This window comes from Coloeus monedula (assembly GCF_965178545.1).
Source record: "Coloeus monedula genome assembly, chromosome: 21".
Lineage (NCBI taxonomy): Eukaryota > Metazoa > Chordata > Aves > Passeriformes > Corvidae > Coloeus > Coloeus monedula.
Window position 1 is genome coordinate 4259988 of NC_138801.1, and position 21664 is coordinate 4281651.

The window sequence follows — 21664 nt, forward strand, 5'->3', positions numbered from 1 at the left end:
TGCTGGGCGATAAAATTAAAAACAAAAAATTAGGAGAAAAAAAAAAGAAGAAATAAAAAGGGAAAGGAAAAGCACCGAAACCCTCCCAAAACCCCCAGCACCGAGGCGGCCGCTCTGAGCCCGAGATGAGCCTCGGAGCTGCGAATTTCGTTGTATGCCCTGGAAATCGCTTGTGGCCGAGCAGAGAGGTCCGCGGGGCCGCCGGGCAGCCGCGCCCCCCGCCCAGCGCTGCCGGAGCGGCGAGGACTGGGCATCGCTCTGCCCGCTCTGCCAGCGCCCAGCGGCGGTACCTACTGGTGCAACTGGGAAGGGACCGCACTCAGAGCGGATTTCTTCTGTCGTCAATCGCATTTTAAATAAAACCCCGATGGTCTCAGGCAGGGCTGCCCCGTCCTGCCCGTTTCTGCCGGAGACACCAACTTTCCTCCCTCTCGCCCCGTCGGGGGAGTTGCTGTTGTTGGTCTCCCAGGCTGGAGAAGGACAGGCTCATGCAGGATTCCCACCTTCTCACGGTCAGACTGGCTGCTGTCTCCTCGAGGGTTTTTTAGGGGCTTTTCCCGTGGATAGACCCTTCGCCGCGGAGATAGGAAAATGTCCACACCCGGGTGCGTGAAGCTGCGTCACTTTAAAGCGATGTCGCTGGTTATTTCTCAAATACTCGATTTCTTCTGTTCCCCACCTTCCCGGCCAGTCAGCTGCATCTTGTCCCTCTTCCAAAGCCGCCCTTGGCCGGCAGCTTGGAGGCGACCAAGGAGAGGAGAGCCCCCCTGGGGAAGCCCGGCTGCCAGCTGTCGGGCAGCGGCGCAGGCAGGGCCCCCCGCACCTCCTGCCCTCGGCCCTGCAGGCTCGGGGCCGGCTGCGAGCGGGGCAGTGGAACAAAAGAACCTTAGAGGAGGACAAGCCCAGGAACAAAATCGGCATCAGCCCCGGTCCCAGCCTGCCCCCACCTCGGGGATGCAACACGCCCGTGCTGGGGGTGCTCGTCCTCCCTGTCCCTGAGTGTGGGGTTCCTGCTGCTGCTGCTCTGCCCTGTCTCCCTCCCAGCACAGAGGTGCTGCCCCAGGACCCGGCACTGGGGGCCAGGTCAGTTTTGCAGAGTCCACCGTCCACAAGGCTGGGCCAAGTGTCCCTTTGGACTGGACCAGAGCAATGGATGTGCAGGAGCTGGGCCCAGTGAGAAGTGGTGCCAAAGACCCCAATGGGGTTTTCCAGCTATTTGCAGAGTTTGTGTTGGTTTTTGGGCTCTGGCCTCCTTATTCAACCAGGAGACCACACTTGGGCTGGAAATTGGCACTGGGATCAGGACCAGCACTGAGGCTGTATTTGGGACCAGGAATGGGACTGGAATAGGCAGCAGGGCTGGGAGTGGGATTAGAGTTAGGATTTGGATCAGCCATGCAGTTTGGGCTGGTGAGTCTGTTGCTCTTGACCTGCCTTCAAATAAACACAAGGAAGTCCCCAGATCAGACCAGCTTCCTGATGATGTGCAGGATTTTGGGGGGTATTTGTGTGGGGGGTACAATCCTCATCCCAGAGCAGGTTCTGTATTGTGCCATGTCAAGCCAAGGCCCTGGGGACAGGGACTGTCACTCCTAGGCCATACTTGGAGCTCCCAGCAGCTACAGATGCACTTGCTACTCATGTTCTAAGGTCAGTGTGGCTGACATTAATGTTATCATTACTATTATTACTATTAATGCTGCTGTTTTTATTAAGTTGTTTCAAAACAAACGCCCCAAGGCAGCATTGTGCCCCATTCTGCCCATATGTGGTGTCCCTCCTACCTCACTGGGCACTGGACAAGTGGGGTTCCAATGATTTTTCTGTGGCTCCCAGCACAGACAGGAAATCCTGTCACACACCAAGCAGTGCATCCTTCCTCTGTGTGTCTGCCCTTAAACCCCATTTTCCAGACTGCTCCTGCTCACAAATACATCAGTCAAGAGGAGATCCCTGATGCCATCTGCATTTACAGTCACCTCCTCACAAGCTTCAGTCACAACCCAGGGGTGGATTTAAGGACTGTGACAGCTTTGGGAGTTGCTGTTCATCCCACCCCGCTGGGTGCTGCCGACGGACAGGGCTGGGCTCTCCTGCACCTGTCACCAGGGCAGGTTTGGCCCTGGGGTCAAGAGACAGGGCTGACCCAGGTGTGCCCAGAGGTTTCGGCTGCGGGACACCTTCCACAGCTGGGCCAGGGGCTGCTGAGCTGTGATGAGCAAGAGTTAATCCTGAAACATCTGCTGGTGATGCACAGCCCAGTGTCCTGGAAGGCTCTGGCTGAATCTGGTCCGGAATTCCCCGGAGGCTCTGCTGCCCTGAATCTCCTCCTGAACGCCGGCTGGGTGCTAGCGAAGGCCGTGCCCAGCAGGCCCAGGGAGGGATGCTCGGCAGCGACAGGCTCCGCTGGGATGCTCGGTAACGAAACGAACAGGAGAGAGAGGAGGGCTCGGGGTGGGGGCAGACGGCAGAAGGGAGGGGGACAAGGAGAGAGAGGAGGGCTCGGGGTGGGGGCAGACGGCAGAAGGGAGGGGGACAGCCGAGGCGGGGCGGAGGCGGGCCCGGCGCGGGGAAGCCGCAGCAGCGGTGCAGCCCCGTTACCGGTGGGTGTCACTGCAGGACAAGCGGCGTCCGCGGCGGCGGGGCCGGGACCCCAAGCGGGGCTCCGCCGGCGCACGGGCAGCGGGACACGCTGGCCCACGGCTCGGAGGGGTCAGGGTCGGGCGGGGAGCGCTGGGTGCGGGTCGGGGCCGGGGGTGCCCCGCGCTGTCCCCGAGCAGCCCCTCCGAGTGGCCACACCGGGGACATTTGCGGCAGAGCCTTCCCCAGGATTTCGGGGGCAGCGGGGCAGATCTGTCGGCTCCGAGCCCCACTGAGAGGTGTCTCCTGAACGCACTTCGTTTATTTGGCTGATGTTTTTTGGGTTTCTGGTCTCTTTGCTGGTTTCCTGGGTCTGTCCCAGCCGGCAGCTCTACAGGGGCTTGGTGCACACCGTTCTGTGCCAGCCCTTCCCAGCCGGGCAGGACTCTGGAGGTGCTTCCTTCCCTGAGCACACCCCAGGGACCTCAGTGGCTGCTGCAAGAGGACACTGATGCTGTGGCTGGGCTGAGAGCTGGAGGTGGCTCCCAGCAGGCAGAAGGACAAACCTCGTGCCTGTATTTCTCACACGCTCGTAAACAGTGTCATTTTTAGCAAGACAAGTCATTTAAGGCCCAGCTTCTTCCCTCCCTGGGAGGTGGGAAAGGTCTTTGGTTATAATCCACCTCTGCCAGCTTGGCAAACCCTGCTGTTATCCTCCTCGTTATTTTAGATGGGTTTTATTTAGAGGCCTGTACTAAAAAGAGGCAACCACATACCAGGGTTTTCCCCGGTGTGGACCAGGTGATTTTGTTCCTCCCTCAGCTCAGGTGTGGGCAGGGTGGAGTTTGTTACAGCTTCTTCCTTATAAAAGGGCAGTTTGAGGTACAAGCTGCCCTAAGGAGGGGATGTGGGAAATGCGGGAGCAGCTGCTGGGGAGCCTTCAGTGTCCTGAGGGGTAAGAAAAGCTGCTCTTGCAGTTTACTTTATTGTTTCATCTTAAGCAATATAGTGTAACGTTGCAAAGATCTCTTCTCTTTGAGGTTTGGGTTTCAAGGTTTGGGTGGAAATCTGAGGGGCAATGAGCCCTGAGCTCATCATGGGTTCTTCCTGTCCTTTGGCTGATGGTGGCTTTATGTAGGAGGGCTGGGCTAATCCCAGTGCTGAGGTGTGGAGGCAGAATCATGCTGGGCACATCCACCTGAGCTCAGGGTGCAGTTGGGCTGCCCAGTACAGCAGATCTCACCTCCCAGAGCTCTGGGGTGAACACCCCTGAGCTCTCCAAGCGCCAAGGGAATGGTGAATATGAAAACTGGGAGTTAATTTGGCTTAAAAAGTTGGTACAATCTGAGCTGTAATGGCAGATGTGAGAAGCAGACTACGTAAGAGTCATTAATTATGCCTTTAAAAATAATGGAGATGCACAGTTAAAATAATGACACCTTTTACCAAGTGGTATTTGAGGTGAAATGCTCTGTTGGAAGGAGGTGGATTCCAAGTGTGTTGGTTCCTGACTGAACCTTTGCTGTCGCCTGTGGATTTGGGTGTGGTGATGTTGAGTTGGTGTTGGTAGAGTTTGAGTTTGTTCAGCAAGTGCTTGAAGAAGCTCAGCCCTGAGGCACTCCAAGCACCAGCAGCTATTGCAGGGTGAGTGTGGAGCTGGCTGGAGCCACCTTCAAGTGAAGGCACTGCCTGTGGTGAGGCCTCAGTTTGGCAGAGCACTTAAAGCAGGTGTTTGGATTCCATCACACAGGCAAGGCAATGGCTTTGCTGAATCAGGCACTGATGGGAAGATTTTTTTTGGCAAAGAAATGGGAAGGACTGATGCGATTTTACAGATTTGATATCAGCCAGGACATGGCTGCATCTAATCTATTTGTTGAGATCCAGCAGTGAAGGTGCCTGTCCTGCCTTCCCTGTGGAGCTGTGATGGTGTGAGCACTGCTGTGCTCCTCAGTGTGATGAGAACTGTGGTGTTCAGGTTGTGTTGTGCACCTGACACGAAGTAATGAACAGGCTAAGACACAATCATTCCTCTTGTATTTATGATTTATTTTTATGATTTATTTGGCTATATCTGCATTAGCATAACTGTAAAACCAGAGAGAAAGTCTATTGCCTGTGGAATCCCAGGGTCCAAGGGCTGTGCCCAGCATGGTCCTTGCTGTGGGGGCCCTCTGGGGAAGGGGACCACTCACAGGCACTTCTCAGTGGGAGGCACTGAGAGCCTTTTTACGAGAGTCAGGGTCTGGAAAAGTCCTGAGATGAGGCTCAGCCTATGAGGAAAGGAGCAGAGAGAGGATTGGTTACAGCCAGGAGCCAGCCACAGAAAATAGGTTGAAGCACAGACAGGGAGGAGACTGCAGATTGCAAAAGGGCTTTTGCCTGACTGGGAGATGTTGCTCCAGCTGAAGTTAAACACTTAACCTGCTTAAGATGAAGAGTAGCTTTCTGATTGACCTCAGCAGATTCTTATCCTGCTCTAGCAACAAAACAATGTAATTTTATTATGGTGGGCTTTTTTTGGTCTGACGTTTTCAAAGGCTGCATGCCCTAAGGTGGGCATTGAAATAAATATGCCTTGTTTTCTACAACACAGGACTCTTGTGCCTCACTGAGGGGCCAGGATGGGCTCAGAGCTCCCAGGGAAGCCCCTGGGGAGGTCAGGGGCTCTTACACGACCTACCCTAAAAACACAGAAGCAGCAGCTCCCCAGGAATCACCTTTGAGCGGGGACAGGGTGAAAAAATGCCCGTGACCATAAACAAAAGGGAAGTAATCTGGGGGAGAAAGCTCCCAGGGCCCTTTGGGGTGAGCAGAGGGGCTCGCTCACAGCTGTGTGAAGCAAACCTGCAGTGACTGAAACTCGAGTGTTTTCCATGGGGGGCCACAGGCTCTGCCTGCCCCAGCACAATTCCCTGTGCTGTGCATCTGCCTCGTGTGGCTGTGCTGAGCTGCCTCCTGCTTCCCCCCCACCCCGCTCAGGCTGGCTGGATGTCAGGTTTTGCATATGTAAAAATACAGAGCAGTCTTTGCCCTGAAAAGCTTGCTAGTGATCTCATTAATCAAGACAAACAAAGCGTATTTAGCTATTCCCCCTCTCTGGAGGAAGGCATTCAGGTACTTAAATATGCATTTGAGTGCCTAACTTCAGACAGCTGTTTCTGGATGTTTTTGCTTTCTCACAAATAGCAGCAGTGGCATAACTCCTCTCTGGGAGGGAGAGGTGGGGGAGGCAGAACCAGGGGCTGCTGAAGTAGGTGGGCAACCCCAGAGAGCTGGCAAGGACAATCCCTGGTTGTTCCAACTCCAACCTCCCATTAAAGATGCAGCAGTTTTTCCCTTGGAGCTGGGATTGTTAGAAAAATCCAGTGCTTGCAGGTAAGGACAGCTGAGCCACTTCTCTTGAATGTGCCTCTGTCGTGCTCCCTTATCCACCAGTGCTGGGAACTGGGTACAGGGACATTTCTGCCTGGAATGGGGTTGAAGCCATGGGAGAGGAAAGAGCAGTTTATTCACTCCAGTCTCGGTACAAAGCTCCTGGGTGAGAAATGTCACACTGAGCCACAACTGGCAGTAATTAAAATGAGCAGAGCCTTGAGGAAGTTGTGAGGGATGCCAGCTCCTGCCCTCAGCATGAGTGAGTGGGAAGCACCAGGTGTAGGACAGGGGCAAGTGCTGTTTTAAAAAATGAGAAACCCTCCCAGTAATTAGAGTCCAGATAAGGGTGTCCTTGGGTCAAAGGCCTTATTATGACAGAGACTGCTGTTGAGAAGTCAATGCCAGTGATGAATCCTCATCTCTGACTCTTCTAATTCATATTTTAAATGATGAACCCAGAGGTACCTCCTCTAGAGACAGCTGATGATCTTTGCCATTACTGTGCTGCAGTTATGGGGTTTTATGCCAGGATTTTGTTTGGAGCACTGGCTGCAGCAGGACAGGAACATGGTTTGTAGCAAAAAGCTGAAAGGTTTTCCTTGCAGGAAGATGGAGCTGCCATGGGCTCCAGCTGCTGCTGAGGAGCAATGTTTTGCTGCTGGTCATTGCATTTGTTATTGACAAATGAAAACCTGCAGGACTGTTGCAGCTGGGACATTGTGGTGTCAGTGTTTGCTTCACAGAATCAGAGGAGAAAAAAAAATAATTAGCACTCCTAAAACTTAAATATGTATTGTGGGGGGAGATGTTTTCTTTGGGGTTTTACAGTTATAATAATGTGTTAAATTGCAGGATACATTAAAGCATGTGTGCTAATTGAGGGCCGATAAATTGCATGTGAGATGCAGAAAGGCCAAGCTGGTGCAGGGAAGGCAGAGCTCCCCTGATGGCAGCAAACCCCAGAGACTGAGCAGGGTTTTCTGGGTGCTGTAGCTGCTGGGCACTGTGAGCACCCTTGGGTGCAAAATAAGCTCAGCTTATGGGGGGAGTTTTAGTTAATAGAGCTGGGGTTTATGGTCTGTGGACCTCTTAGGAGGTGTTGAGGAAGAACCCATGAAAAGGCCTGAAACAAGTAAGGAACAGCACCAGGCTCTCCTCCTGGCCTGGAAGGATCCACGGAGATGTGGCTGTCCCTGTTCCTCTCCCAGCACCTGCCTGGCTCTGCCCACCTGCCCCCAGGCAGCTTCCCAGCCTCACAAGATTTTTCACTTTAACAACAAAGCTGCACCGGGACTCAGCCTCGTTTCTTCATCATCTGTTTGATGGAATCCTTTTAGAGGGTGACAAAACACTTTCCTGAGCTCTCTTTACAGGAAACCAATCTCTATTATTTTCTTTTTCTTTTTTTTTTTTTTTTTTCTCCTAAACCCCTTCTCATTTACAGGAGTCTAACAAATCCTGGGGGGGTGTGTTTTGTGGTTTTTTTTTTTTTCCTTTTTTTTCCTCCCCTCCAAAACAACACAAAACAGTGGATTTTTTTTTTTTTCAGGAAGGAGGGAGGAGGGAGTAAAATAAACAATACAGAGAGGGGTAGGGTGCACACGCTGACGCTCAGCGCACCGAGCATCCCTGTACAGACACACACACAAAAAAAAAACCCCAACCCCACCAAAACCCACCCCGCGCGCGCGCGCACATCGAGATGCAAATGATTTTCCGCGAAGCTATCGCTTGTAAAGCTTGACAGAAAATAATGAGAAACACTAAATCTTTTATAAGGTCAACACTCAAGCAGCTGTCAAACAAGAAAAGAATTTAGCGAAAGATCCGCAAAAACTTCCATCGCCTCATTAAATCCAACAGGGCCGGGGCCCGGCGTGGTGAGGAGGCACCGGGGCGCCTCCGTTTTGTGTCAGTAATTTGCGGCGGAGGAAGAGGGAAGACGAAACAGCCAACGCCGAAGGGGCCTTGGGGGAGGCTGGGGAATCGTTAGTGCGCCAGGAGCGGCCTCGGCTCCTAATTGGAAGCATTGGGCATTATCAACGGAGGATTTGCCTCGGCTCCCTGACAGCTCTCTAGGCCTGGAATGATAGCCCACTTGTCAGTGTAAAAGACCATTAAAAACAAACCATTTTGATTTAATTGGAGGCGGTGTGCTGGGGGCCCAGGTGAGGCGCTTCATCAGCCGATGTTGGCTGCTGATGCCTTTTTCCCCCTGTATTGATGGCTTTTTTCTTTTTCTCCCCTCCCTTTCAAAAACTGTCTAGGAAAGAGAAAGAGGTGCTGAAAGATCCTTCACAGCTGCATCGAGAGCGGCTTTCAATAGGGTTGTCAACAAATGCCATGACAAGTTAGAGAGAGGCAGGTACTTTTAAAACAGACGTTATTCTGTCCAAGATGAGCTGTGCTCAGAGGTGAGTGTTGGATTATTAGGGTTACAAATAATGTGGCTTTTCCTGCCAGGAGCGTGCTTAACTGGCTTAACGAATGGGGTTGATTTTTTTCTCTCCCCACCTTTCTAAGAACAGAGGGAGAAATGCAGGACAAGGGAGCCTGGGCTAAATGATCTTTATTTGCTTCAAGCCCAGGAAGGTTTCAAACAGTGCTCAGCAATTTTGGGCTGCTGTATTTAATGTCCCATGGAGATATGGGTTGATGGGGTTTTTTCCTTTCTTAAAATAATGGCCACAGATATTTGCTGGAGTTCACTGGTTGGTTGTTCTGGGCAACAGCATGAGGGAAGAAGAACTAACCCACTGGAGCTGTAACCTGGTGTGTGCCCCCCACCTCCTTGGCAGATGTTTCAGGGTCAGACCAGAGCTGGCAGCTTTCACACTGACCTCATGTGCTTGACATCTGAATCGTGACCCTTTTCATTCCAGGCAAGAGGTTTACTTAAAGTTGTCTTGATAAATAGCATCTCTGCAGAAGTCAGACCAGGGCCACAAATGAAACCTCAAATCCATTTAAAAAGCATTTCTTTGGAGTTGTGCACTGGAAGCAGTGGAAGGTGCTCACCCATAACCCAACACAGTGTGTGTGGTTTCCCCCTGCCACAAGCTGTGAGCACCCAAAATCTGTTCCCTCATGGGTGAGTATCTCCAAAAGAGCAATGAGAATTGGCTGCCAACTGCTCCTTGTGCTGCCTTTGGATACTGGGGCTCGGGTGTAGGTGGAGCCTGCCCTGGAGATGATCCAGGCTGTAAAGCTGCACAAGGAGTTGTTTTCCTGTGTTAATCAGGAGATGTCCAGAGCAGTGGAAATGGCAGAGGAGTGATGGCCCCTCTGTCTCTGAGGGAGACACGAGGAAGTGCTGAACATGGCAGGTAATGGTTTTTACTAAGAGAGAGGGTCAACTGAAATAAGATAAAAGAAGCTTTTTTACAATGAGGATGTTGAAATACTGGCACAGGTTGCCCAGAGAGGTGGTGGCTGCTCCATCTTTGGAAACATTCAAGGTCAGGTTGGATGGGGCTCTGAGAAACCTGAAGATGACCCTGCTCACTGCAGGGGGGCTGGACTAGATGGCACTTAAAGGTCCCACACTAAAATATTCCATGGCAGAGGGCAGAATGAAGGCCGAGGAGTTGAGTGTCCAGGGCACAAGGGATATTGGGAAAGCCTGGACCATGAAAATGCTTTGCTGTGATTTGAATAATTGTATTGCTGGAGGATTTGGCTGTGAGATAAAACAGGAAAACCTCCAGAATCTGCAAGGAAATGTAGTGATGGTGACAGGGACCCAGAGCCTGCAGTTAGCCCTGGAATGGCTGTGGTGTGGGAGGTGACATCTCTGCTGTGGTCGCAGAGGAGAGTGCAGGGCAGCTCAGGGCAGCTGGGTCTGTGCTGCCTGTTTGGAACCCCACAGGGTGTTGTGGTCTCTGTTTGCATTGTGCCTGCTGTAGGCCAGAGATGCTGCTTTGGATTGTCACTGCAGGGCTGGGAGCCACCAACTTGTGTCACTTGGGCCATCGAACAACCATCAGCTGACACTGATTTTAATTCTTTTTGGTCAGCCAAAATCCCAGCTGAAGGGAGGATTGATCTGGTACTGTAGTGACAGGAAACTCTTGAACTCACTGCTTTATTCTTTAAGCACTATTTAGGTTCCAGGAGAGGAGTTTTATAACACTCCAAGTCCCAGAAGTTTTTCTGCCCTCAGACCCAGGAGGATCAATGCTGCACCTGAACAGCCAGCCTACCGTGTGCTGTGTGTATCAAGCCCAGGTTATTTAAGCAGAATCTGTGGCTTTTCTGACAAGACAACAGCTGTGAGATTACATGAGCTGTGCTTGTCAGTTCAGCTCTATAGACAAAAATAGAGGTAAGGCATTAAAAAAAAATGCGGAACATTTTTGTGTGTACGTGTTAAACCTCAGCTGTTAATTCTGACGAAGGATCAGGCTGTGAGCAGATATCGGATCCCTGGTGAGAATCAAATTCCGGAGCCCAGAATTTTGCTGCAAAGTTTATACAGTGGGGATTCCTCTAATTACTTTCAGTGGAAATTTACCTGACAGAGCTTTCCCAGGTAATGCAAGGCATATGTGGGAGAGCCGCTCAGCCGTTGACAGAGCCTTTGATTTTGTGCCAGGTTGCAAATTAAGTCTTTTGCCAAGGTACCCGAACACTTGCTCGTCAATTGCTTATCGCTTATTCATATCGCGCGCCGTGCGTTTCATCTGCTCCGAGAGGCAGCGCACGGTGACAAAAGTCTTGTCCAAAGTTGCTGCATTTTCTTTCCTTCCCCTTGCTTGGTCAAGTAAACAAGCCACCTTTGTGTCTCTGTGAGCTGGGATTCTCTAATGAGCAAAGGAAGAAGCCTGGTGTGTGTCAGTGACAGGAAGTGCACGGAGCTGTTTTGACACATTGGTGAATTCTGTCCTGTGTTGCTGCTTTGTTGCTACCTGAATCCTTCTTGACTTGATAGAGTGGAGGTGGCCAACATTGATGTATTGGTTTGGATAATGACTAACAAACATTCAGATGGAGGTAGCTGGAGCCTCACCCCAGCCTGGCACAGGTGGGGATGCTGCATTTGGGCAGCAATGTCCTTTCCAGAGGTTGGTTGACACCAAGGGTGCTGTTCTGCCTGAGCCAGCAGGTGAGGAGTGACATGGGGACAGGACACATCCACTGAACATGAGGGACTGGAATATTTAAGGCTGAGAGAATTGGGATTGTTCAGTCTGGAAAAGAGAAGGCTTTGGGATGACCTGAAGGGGACTTACAGGAAAGATGGGGAGAGACTATTTGTGAAATCCCAGAGTGACAGGACAAGGGACAATGTTTGAACAAGGATTCAAATTGAAAGAGAGTAGGTTTACTAATCTAATATAGATTAGATATTAGAAAAAAGTCTTCCCAGTGACGGTGGTGAGGCATTGAAACAGGTTGTCCAGAGAAGCTGTGGCTGCCCCATCCCTGGAAGTGTTCCAGGCCAGGCTGGATGGAGCTCTGAGCAACCTGGTCCAGTGGAAGGTGTCCTTTGCTCATGGCAGGGGGGTTGGAATGAGATGATCTTCAAGGTCCATTTCCAACCCAAACCATTGTATGATTCTATGATTTATGTGCATACTGGGTGCCTGACAGTACAGTCCCCAGGGAATGTAGTCCCACATCTACAAATAAATTAAGTTTTGGTGCACAGTCCCAGCCATACTGGCAAAACCTGAGCCCTGGAATTGTCACTGCAGGCAAAGCAAGGCAGAGGCTGTTTGCTTTGGGGGGTGGCTGAGGAAGAGGAGGGCAGTAGAAGCATCTTGCTGAGGTGAGCAAGGAATTAACATCTGCTTAGTTTAGTTAAAAAAAAAAAGAAACACTTAAATGCAGCAACTTTCCCTAATGAGCTGCTCATCAGGACATGACTGGCTCCCTGTGACCCGTTTGTCTTGGTGAGCTGGGGGGCCCAGGAGACCACAGGCCAGATCAGTCCTGCAGATTGAGATGGAGCAGGAGCACCTGGTGTGGGAGAGCCTGTAAATCACCCAGTTAGCTTAACAGTGTGGGCCATTATTCCAAAGCAGGGGGCTGAAACCTAAATCCAAATGAAAATATAGTCAATTTGTCCATACTTTACTGACTGAATGACTATGTAAGGCCATGCAGCTCTGGCAATGCAGGGAGCAAGCAGATGGAATTAGTGGGTAGGGAAAAGCTCCTTTGTTTTCTTCTCTTCCACTTCTTGGGCAAGCTCTAGCATGGTGCCAGGAAAGAGTCTTGCAGGGACTGAATGGAAAGTCCAGTTTAAGAGTCAGCAGAGATATCCATGCCCAGTTTCTGCACCTCTCTGTAAGGGGTCACGGTGGGAATAAAAAAAATCCTTCATGTTGATTTTTATGGGCCTACAAGAATAATCTCACCTTCCTGCTGCCCCTGTTTTGGCTTGTAACTATTTCAGTGGCTGGGTGTTCTGTGTTGCTCCCCTCAGTGGCCAGAAGGATGAGTGGCTTGAGATATCCCACTCCTACACCTCACACCAGCCTTGGATCACACAGAAGTGAAGTTTAAAGTGAGGTGGTGGTCAGGGCAATGGAGTCTCTGAATATTCTTGTCCAGGGTCTGGAGTATCTCCCAACTCATGAGCATCTTCTGTACTGGTCAGAGCAGGACAATGTCACCACAGGCTGGTAGGAAATAATATGCAGATGGAGTCTGCTAAGAAGCTTTCTGTGGAGTGATATTTTTGTGGTTGCTTTTCATATTCTTCTTGCACAGTAGGATGAGGGTGTTACATGGATGAGGGTGTTTTGTTCTATTGTCACCTCTGTAAAGGAGGGACTGCCACTGACTCCTGGCGTCCCTGGGTTTAGCTGAAGGGTTAGGCCAGTCTGGCTTTCAAAGCCATTCCATCACCTCTGTAGAACCCAGCTTTACAGGGGTAATTAAAGAACAGTTTGGAGACCACCAAATGTCTTTGGGAACCCTTAACTTTCTCCAGGCTGTTACTGATTTTAACTGGGTAAACAATTACGGATGTTCAAGAGGAGTTATTTTTCCATGGAGGAAATCATGCACTGAAGGCAAGTGAGTAACAAATTCCTTGATCCAAGTTCTAATGTGGGCTGTGCCTGTTAGATCTGCAGCTGGGGAAAGGCAAACTGTCCAGGGTAATGCAAGGAGAAAGGAGGAATATGGAAAATCTGCAGAGTCTGTACAAAATGAGCTGTCCTTCCTCCCTGGATGCTGCTTTTGGAAAGGAAGGGAAAGGGAGAAGAAGAAAAAGGAGAGAGAAAAAGAAGAAGGAAAGATTTGGAGGTTTGAGAGCTGGGGTGGGAACCCAACCACAGCCATGGATGAAACAAAAGGGAAAGCACAAAGCAAAACCCAGGCTGAAAAATGAACAGTGATGGAAGGGTCTGGGGTGAGAGGAGCTCTAAAGAGGAGCTTGCCCCAGTATCTCGTGTGACTCTCACAATCTGTTTAACAGCGATCGGTCATGTTCTCTCGCTGCCATCGCCGCAGCAGCAGCTCTGAGCTGACAGGCAGTGGGGATAAATGATTACTGACATATGCTAATCGGGCACTCTTAGACAAGATGTTGGAGGAATACATCAAGGTGGTGCAAAATGCATTTCTTGGGCAAAACTCTCCAACTTGTGCAAGCAAATTACCTTCAGGAAGTCACAAGGCTTCTCTGCTGTTTTAAACTGTGGTTAGAAATCGACAGCGTGGCAAAAAAAATAACCCCATCAGAAGAAGGGCTGGGGTGGAGAGCTGAGAGATCTCTGCAGTGGTATCTATCAATGCCAAATACAATTTTGGCCATGTAAACTCCCTGCAGGGTTTCAGTGCTTTCACTTTCTGGTGTCTCCATTCCACTGGCCCAGCTCTTTCCCTTCTTTCCTAAAACCCCCCCTAGCTCTTCACTTGAAGTTTCCCTATAATTTATACCATAAACAAAGTTAATGGAATTCTAACAAGTATCCCAGAGCACAGCAGGTTGCACAGATGAATTCAGGGAGATGTTTAGATCCCATCACTAGAACAACAAATCTTCACCTTGGCTCTTATTTGGATCAATTAAAGGAAGTGTCATGCACATCTGTAATCTGGCCAGACCCTTTGGTTTGTCTCAGGTGAATATTGTCAATCAGGTAGTTCAGAGAGCTATCAGGAGTACAGGCTTTCTGGAAACCTCTAATCCCGGGGTGGAAAAACTTCTTGAAACATCTGGTGTGGTTTGAATCAGTTATGGTGAGAGCTGATGAAATGGCAGGGTACCAAAATGCAGGTGTGACTGTCCTGCTTGTGCAGGGCACTTGTAGAGCAAAGGCCACCCCTGTACTAACAACAAGATATAAAACAATGCTTCTCATCTCATAAAGCTCATGAAAGTGCATGTAAGTTAAATATATTATTATGTGGGCAACTGCTGCCTCTCTTCCAGGGCTTATGGCTGGCAAAAAATATATGTTGTTCAAAACCTGAATCAGAACCCTGATGTTCAAAAGGGACTGATGGTTGAACACATTTGGGACCATTTTAAGGTCTGGGTCATGGGGAGCTTTGAGTTAAGAGCCTCATTCATTGTGTGCTAAGGATGTTACTGAGGCATGTGGGCAAGGTTAGAGTGTCCCTGAGCTCACTCAAGTGCTTGTAGAGGCCCAGAAGAGCTGACTTCAGATGTGGGATGGGGTGTGGGGGGGTCCATACCTTCTCGAAGCGTTGTGGGTGCCAGAAGGACTCCTCCTTCACGGGCAGCGGGTGCGTGCGCAGGAACGTGGTGCGATTTCCACGCATGTCGCTGATCTGCAACCAAAGAGAAACAAGAGTGGGCTCAAACAGCTGCACTTCACTTATCTACAACCAGAGATGAACGAGAGTGGGCTCAAACAGCTGCAGAGCCATGCACATCAGCTCTGTGTCACCCAATGCAGTGACACTGGGATGGATGATGCCAAAAGTCGCTTTGGGCTGATGATCACAAGTGCCTGATCCGGGGAGTTTTCCATGTCCATGCAGCCAATACTGATAGTTGGAATATGATGATGAGAGAAACACGAGCTGCTGTCAGCTCTCAGTGTCCACTTTATAGAGCATCCCAGCGAGGTGACTGCTGCCCACTGGAAGCCCTGTGCCCTGAGCTACAGCAGTGGCTCATGCCTAACTGGGATGACCATAGTGGGGTTTCCTGGCTGGCTGGTGTGTGTTGCTCTCCTGATTAACTGCAGCTCACAGTGCTTGATGGTTCCAGCACAAGCCAGTGCAGGTACCTGGTGAATGTTTTGGCCACTTGATGAAGCCCTGGGAACCTGTCTGCTCTGTGGTCTAGGATACAGGTTTGTGTTGCTCAACTCAGTAACTGGTGGCTGCAGGCTTTGGGAGCCTGATGGAGGCAACTTAGTGATTAAAAACATCAGTCTTTAATAGATAAAGTAGGGATGCACTTTCCAACATCCCAGGCTCGTGTATTCATAAAATAGCTGCTAATTAAGCACACTGTATTCCTGCACTTCAACTATAAAGCACAGTTTGTGATGGCAGTAAGCCCATTGAAATTGGTCATTACCATATTAGCCTGACTCTTCTTTGAGCCATTAACTAATAAAACAGTCATTGGCTGCTTTTAAATGGTATTACAATGTTGGTCTGTTTAACAGCACAGCCTTACCCTGCAACAACTGCTGTGGGTGCTGGCATCAACCACACCAGGCTCAGGGCTGGGGCTGTCCTTTCAGCATTTGTTGGCTCTTCCCTTGTTGTGGCCACTGTCACAGGTAACCTGAGCAGAGCTGATGTTCAAAGGACAGCCTGTGGGGCTCCTGGCAGGGGGGTGCTCATCTTTGTTAGGCTTCATCAGCCTTTTAGTAGTCGGGGGGGTGTGTTCCCAGCTGAGAGCCCTTCCTAGCGTTGGGAGAAACCCACACATCCATCCATCGAGGGGTAGGACAGTGGGTGGTCGTGCCCAGAAGTGCTGTGCACAGCAGGGGAAAGCATTGCTGGAGTATTCCCACCTTTTTCTTTACCACGTGTTGGACTACTGTCCGGGCCCTCTGGCTCTCCATCCACAATTCCTTGTATCTGTGTTGCATGAGGTCAAAAAAGGGAGTGGAAGGCCTGGAAAACATTGAAAGGACACCAATATAATCCTTATAATATTTACCTCCTCGTACTGGTTCATCTCTCTGCTACTGGAAAGTGACTGGTGAGAACATGAATAAAGCCTGGCACTGGGAAAGGCTTTCTCCTCCTCAAGAACCCTCAAACTCACATTTATTTGCAGTTAACACACCACAGCCCCCACACACCTGTGGTAACCTGTGCCAGGGCATTCCCCAGAACTGCAACAATTTCTCTCTTTGCACAACCTGCAGGGCAGGTTTCAGCAGCTCTGTCTGGGCCCTGGTGTGCTGGAAGGACCATGGGGCACCACAGGCTGCAGCTGAACTTTGGGCTGTGCTAGAGCCTCAGGAGAGCACTTCCCAGCTGGTACCCAATGGAGCAGCTCTGGCTGGATTCCATCCAGGGGAAGAACTACTGGGTGCCAAGTGTGTTTTGCTAAAATAAGACTGCTTTTGCTATTAAAATCTCTCTGATGTGGTGCACCAAACGCTGCAACTATGCAGTGATGGATAGGGTGAGAGGAGTAAGTGCTATCCTAAGCAGTATGAATAGGGCTAAAACTGGACCCAATGCAGATGGTCAGGTGTCTGCAGCAGAAAGGGGAGCTGAAATGCTGAGCCCTGGTCTGGTGCCTCAGCTGCACAGACCAGCTGTATTTGCCCCTTGAAAGAGGATGCCAGGGAGCAAGGAGGAGACAGAAGTAGAGAGGAGCTGCACATGACTCTGGCTCTAGAAAAAGAGTAAAAAGGCAGTTGCTTGTTGGCCAGTGTCCCATTCAGCTGCTCTGAGCTGGTGTTAACTTGACCAGCTTGTGGCAAAGCTGCAGCGTGAAATCTTTGAGCCTTGCTCCTTGCAAGTGAGGATACTTCATCAACCACCATGGGAGGCAGACCTGGCACTGGCAGGGACAACGAATCAGTAATTCCTGTGGTTCTGCTGCTATTCCTTCCTCCCAGAAGCAAACAACTGAAGGTGATGAAAGACTTCAAGCTCAAGTTTTATTGGTCCTTGTCCTTGCCCACCTTGCTGAGGAGGGATTTTTCCCATCTTGCCAGCAGCTGATGACTGTGGAGCTCTCACCTCTAGCTCTGCTCCCACCTGTAGCCTGCAGAGCCTTCAGCTGCAGCACCCACAGCAGAGCCAGTGCTTTCCCTGCCTGTCCAGAACAACTGCAGGACACTGGGGACTTGGGGTAGCTGCTGGGCTGCTTCTGGGCCACCAGCTCCACCTGTTTCTGCAAAGAGCCTAGTGCCACAGAGCGAGCTGGTGTTTTGTGGTTTATGGCAGGACTGGGTCCAGAATTGACAGCTGCCAGCTTTTAGCAGCCTGGAGAATCCTTGATGATCACGGAGGGTGCCAGCACTGTGTATGCAAATAGTAACTCTTCTGTTTCTTGTTCCTTCACCCCCGTGGTGACTTTTATTACTTAATTATTGCACACCACATGCTTCAAAACAGCCTAATCTATGGTTGTGTTTTCTAATGATACTGGATGTGCAATCCAGCAATATACATCCCAAGGGGACATTCATATCAGAGGAGACATCCTTCTGCAGGCCTCCTGTTTCATAGATCACATGCTGCAGGGCTTTTCAAGCCTTTGCTTACAAATCAGCTCTGCTGCTCCAGACTGTTATCTGGAGACACCCGGTGCCAAAGGCAACACTGACATTTACCCTCTGTCCCTTCTTCTTTGCCCTCCTTCCCTTCCAGTTTGGCAGTTCATGCTGATCAGAGCTGGGCAATATATTTAAAAGGTTAAAAGACGTGGCAAACCTGTGGTCAAGTGTGTTACTGTCTGTGTGGGTCTCCAGTCTTGTAGTGGGGTGTAAATTGCTTGGTGGTGGTGAGCATTGCTTGTTTGCTCCTGTCCCTTTGCTCTCCAAGGCACGAGCTTTCCTGGTGTGCAGGAATAGCAGGGATGGATGCAGGAAAGCACTGAGCCTTTGTGTGTAGCCTTTGATTATTGATTTCTTTTTTTTTTTTTTTGGAAGTTGAATGTGTTTTCACATCTCTATGGAGGTGACTTTTACCATCTCCAGTGGACCAGCCAGTTGGTGACTGATTAGTCCACAGCTGGCTTGTAAGTAAATGCTTGAAAGGACGCATTTGGGTTGATGCTCTTCAGAGATCCTTCCCTGCCGTGTGATTAATCACATTTAAGTCCTGATCCAGCAAAGTATAGAATTATGCCTGGAATGATGCACGCATGAACTGCCTCTCTCAAATCAGTGGGAATGGCTCGTGTGCTCGGTTATCCATGTAAGCCCTGGTGGCGCTGGAGGATGTGAGGCTTCATCTGGCTTTTCCTCCTTTGAGAGAAACACTGAAAAAGTGGGGAAGAGCAGGGGATATCAGGTAACACCTCTTTAAGGTTACTGGAGAGATCTCAGCGAGGCGGCTTTTCCTTTGTAGGTCAAAGCCTGATCTCAGCAGAGTGGACGGGGAATTTGGCCCCGATATCGGTGCTGCTTGGCAGTGTGACAGCTCTAAGTTGCAGCTGGCCTTTGGGAAAACGTCCTTTTGCCTTAGTGTTACTTAAGGACAGGGATCAATGGCTTGTGTGTTGCCTTTCCTTTTGTCACCCTGCCCAGATGTCGCTCCTGAACAGGGAGGGTTTTGCCGTTGCTGTCTGCGGATGCTGCGGGGAGAGCAGGGGAAGCATCCGCTGGAAATGCTCATTGCACATTAAAACCCATCTCATTCAGAGTAACTCAGATCTCCTTGTTTTGGCTCAAGCACCCTGCCACACAAGGGAAAGGCAAAGAAGTTCTGATAGGATGTAACAAATTATTTATAGTTGTAGGAAAAAAAAAATACTCATCTGCTTCCTTTTATAGTCAAATAGTTGGAGCCACTTCTAATGCTGACATTTTCTAAATATTTTAAAATTTATCTGTGCACATTTTCAAAACTATTATCCCTGAAACAGTTCCTGTCTCTTTAATATAATCTCTCTAATTTACTTTCAAGAGTCAGGGTACAGACCTATTTTCAACTGAAATGACAAGCACCTGCTAACTTGGTTATACGATGTGGAATTCTAGTCTGCCAGACATCTAGAAAAGAACCTGCAGCCTCCTAATAGGCTATTTTACTGTGAAAACAGTGTTAAAAAGTATAATAAAGTATTAACAATATTAAAATAAAACAGTGTAGGCCTTAAATGAGCTACAAACTAGTTAAATCTATTCTATTCAATATGAGCCTTCAGTGCTTTGCAGCTGATACCTCAGAGCTGGGATTTATCTAAAATGAAGGCACCAGGGACATGCAAGAGAAATGGTAATTATAATTTGCAAACATTAGGCTGACACTTTTTTGTGTATGTGTGTATAAATCCTGACAGCTGTGATTTGTGCCAATGCCAAATAGTGCTCTACCGTGCTGGGATGGGCTCACTTTCTGGCAGGCCATCCTCAGAGCAGCAGCTCATTAAAACTTTGGAGAAGGAGAAGTTGCCGAAAACAGGAAGGCGTCAGAACCATCTGAGGGATTTTTGGTACACGCTTGTTGAAAGGTGTTTGAGAAGAGAGCCTTGGGTCTGACAAACTGGAATTTTAGTACCCCTTCCCGTTCACAGTGGGGCAAAATAATTGGTCATCAGTGACTACTAATTTGGTTTAGTAGCCAGAGGCATTTTTTTTCTTCCCAGAAAATCAATGACAGTGCCGAGGTCTGTTCAACGTGATTCAGCTCAAGACGGGTCCTCATTTAGCTCTTGATGCTTCTTCCACTGGAGACAGCTATTTTGTTAAAATGAAATTAAAATCTATCTATAATACTCAGCTCAGGGAGCCGCACCCGTCAATGCCATGCTGCTCTTGAGGTTTCAAGGTTGTCAGTCTCCCCTCAAACTTCTTTTCAAAGGTTTATCTATCAGCTGCAAAATAAGGTACTTTGCAAAAGTGGATAGAAAGGACTTTGCTCAGGAAGGGGCTTTACACCAGCTTGAAAGGTGCAATCAATTTGATTGCTAAGTTGTGTTGTGAAAGGGTAAAAACTTGACTTGTGAGTGTTTTTTTTTTTTTTTTTCTTGTATAATTCAAAAGCATGTAAATATTTTAGTGCAAAGCGCAGCCCGTGGGGTTTGTGTGTGGCTCTGCAGCCAGGGCAGTGCTTTTCCTGCTGCTGCTCAGGATGGGCTGGGGCCGGGAGTGGAGCAGGGAGCAGAGGACACACAGAGGCATCGGCTCCCTGGCGGCTGCGCAGCTCTTGGGGCTGTGCCCAGAGCTCTGCTCCGATTCCAGTGGCAGCTTACAGGCAGCAGGATCTGGCCCTGCACTGGTGCTTATGCAACAGATCAGTCACAGAATGGGATTTGTCTACGGTTGTGACATTAAAATTGTATTGCTGCACCACTGCCTACGCTGAAACTTTAACCCCTTCTTGAAAGGTTAATGAGGTTTCAGGGGGGTTTGGTCGTTGCTGGTGTCCTTCCATCTAAGATGTTCTTTTGTTGCACAGTCAGGATCTGTCTTTGGGGCTTTCAGTCCACAGGGGAAACAGCTACAGGGGCACTACCTTTGTATTCCTTTCTATTTTATTTCATGCTGGGAAGGATTTGTGCTGTGATAGAAGTGTCCTTACAGAATCTCCCCATGGCTTGTGGTCAGGCCAGCAGAACCCGTTCCCACCAGCTCAGGTTGGTTTCTTATAGAAACATGAGGGTTGGAAAAGACCTCCAAGATCAAGTCCAACCAGTTTTTTACTGGGGAACAGTTTGGTCTGCAGCATCTCTGGAGCGTGGGGCTCCTTGGGGCAGCTACCACAGGTATTAACTTCAGTAAATAAAGCACAAGCTGGGGTCTGTGATTCTGTTTGGGGCCGTGGGGGTACCCCCAATGTAGGCAGCAGCGAGGCATTAGTGCTCAGGTTCCTCCGTCCTGAAAGGGGGCTGAGAGCACAGGAAAATTCTGATTACAGCTCCCTTGTAGCGCTGTATTGCCTCCCTTCCTCCCTCGTTACTGATGGGCTGCAGGTAGCAATCTATCTCCCATTAATTTGTCTCTGTGTAACCCAGCAGGAAGCGGGGGTATGATTACAGCTCTGGCCCTTGAGCGAGAGCCGGCACGGCCCCGGCATCCCCCTGCAAACTGCCGGGCTCTGCCTCGCCTTAATTGTTCCCCTTTGGCCCGTGGACCTGTCTCTTCTAACAAGGGCTGCGAGGAGGGCCGAGGTAATTGAAGCACTTAACCAACTCCCCAGCACTGCCTCCTGCAGCTAATTAGGAAAGAGGGCCGCTGGGCTCTTCATTATTTCTTTTAATTGTTTGTGGGTTTTGCATAACAGTGAATGGCAGAAGAGGGATGTGCAGTTAGTGGTGAATTCTTGACTTTGAAATTTGTATAAAAGGTCACTTACAATTTGTTAAGGCTTTCACAAGGGTGAATTCAATTAGCAGCTCAAAGTCCCTGCACGCGTGTGTGGGTGTGTTTGTGAGGAGAGGGAGACATGGCAAAACAAGCTGGATGTGAGTCCAAAGGCTCTTCATTTTCCTAAGAAGCTTGTGGACTGTACAGTAAAGTTATAGGCCCCTTACAGCTTTATGGTTCTCTAAATAGGTCCTGGCAGTAAACCCATGGAGAGGCCCGAAAGATCATCTTTAAATGATCTCCACTTGTCCTTGCTTTCCATTAAC

The 21664-nt window shown here is 49.6% G+C and overlaps 1 protein-coding gene across 1 annotated transcript in view; it reads right to left on the minus strand.

The window, feature by feature from the left end:
• Nucleotides 1-4784: 4784 nt before the first annotated feature.
• CFAP77 (cilia and flagella associated protein 77) overlaps nucleotides 4785-21664 on the minus strand; it is a gene marked incomplete at both ends in the record, with an annotated part of 56997 nt that continues 40117 nt past the window's right edge. The window contains 3 exons of the mRNA XM_082295140.1: nucleotides 4785-4853; nucleotides 14614-14709; nucleotides 15915-16017. Of these exons, the coding sequence (XP_082151266.1) occupies nucleotides 4785-4853; nucleotides 14614-14709; nucleotides 15915-16017 (268 nt within the window). The remainder of the gene's footprint in view (nucleotides 4854-14613; nucleotides 14710-15914; nucleotides 16018-21664) is intronic.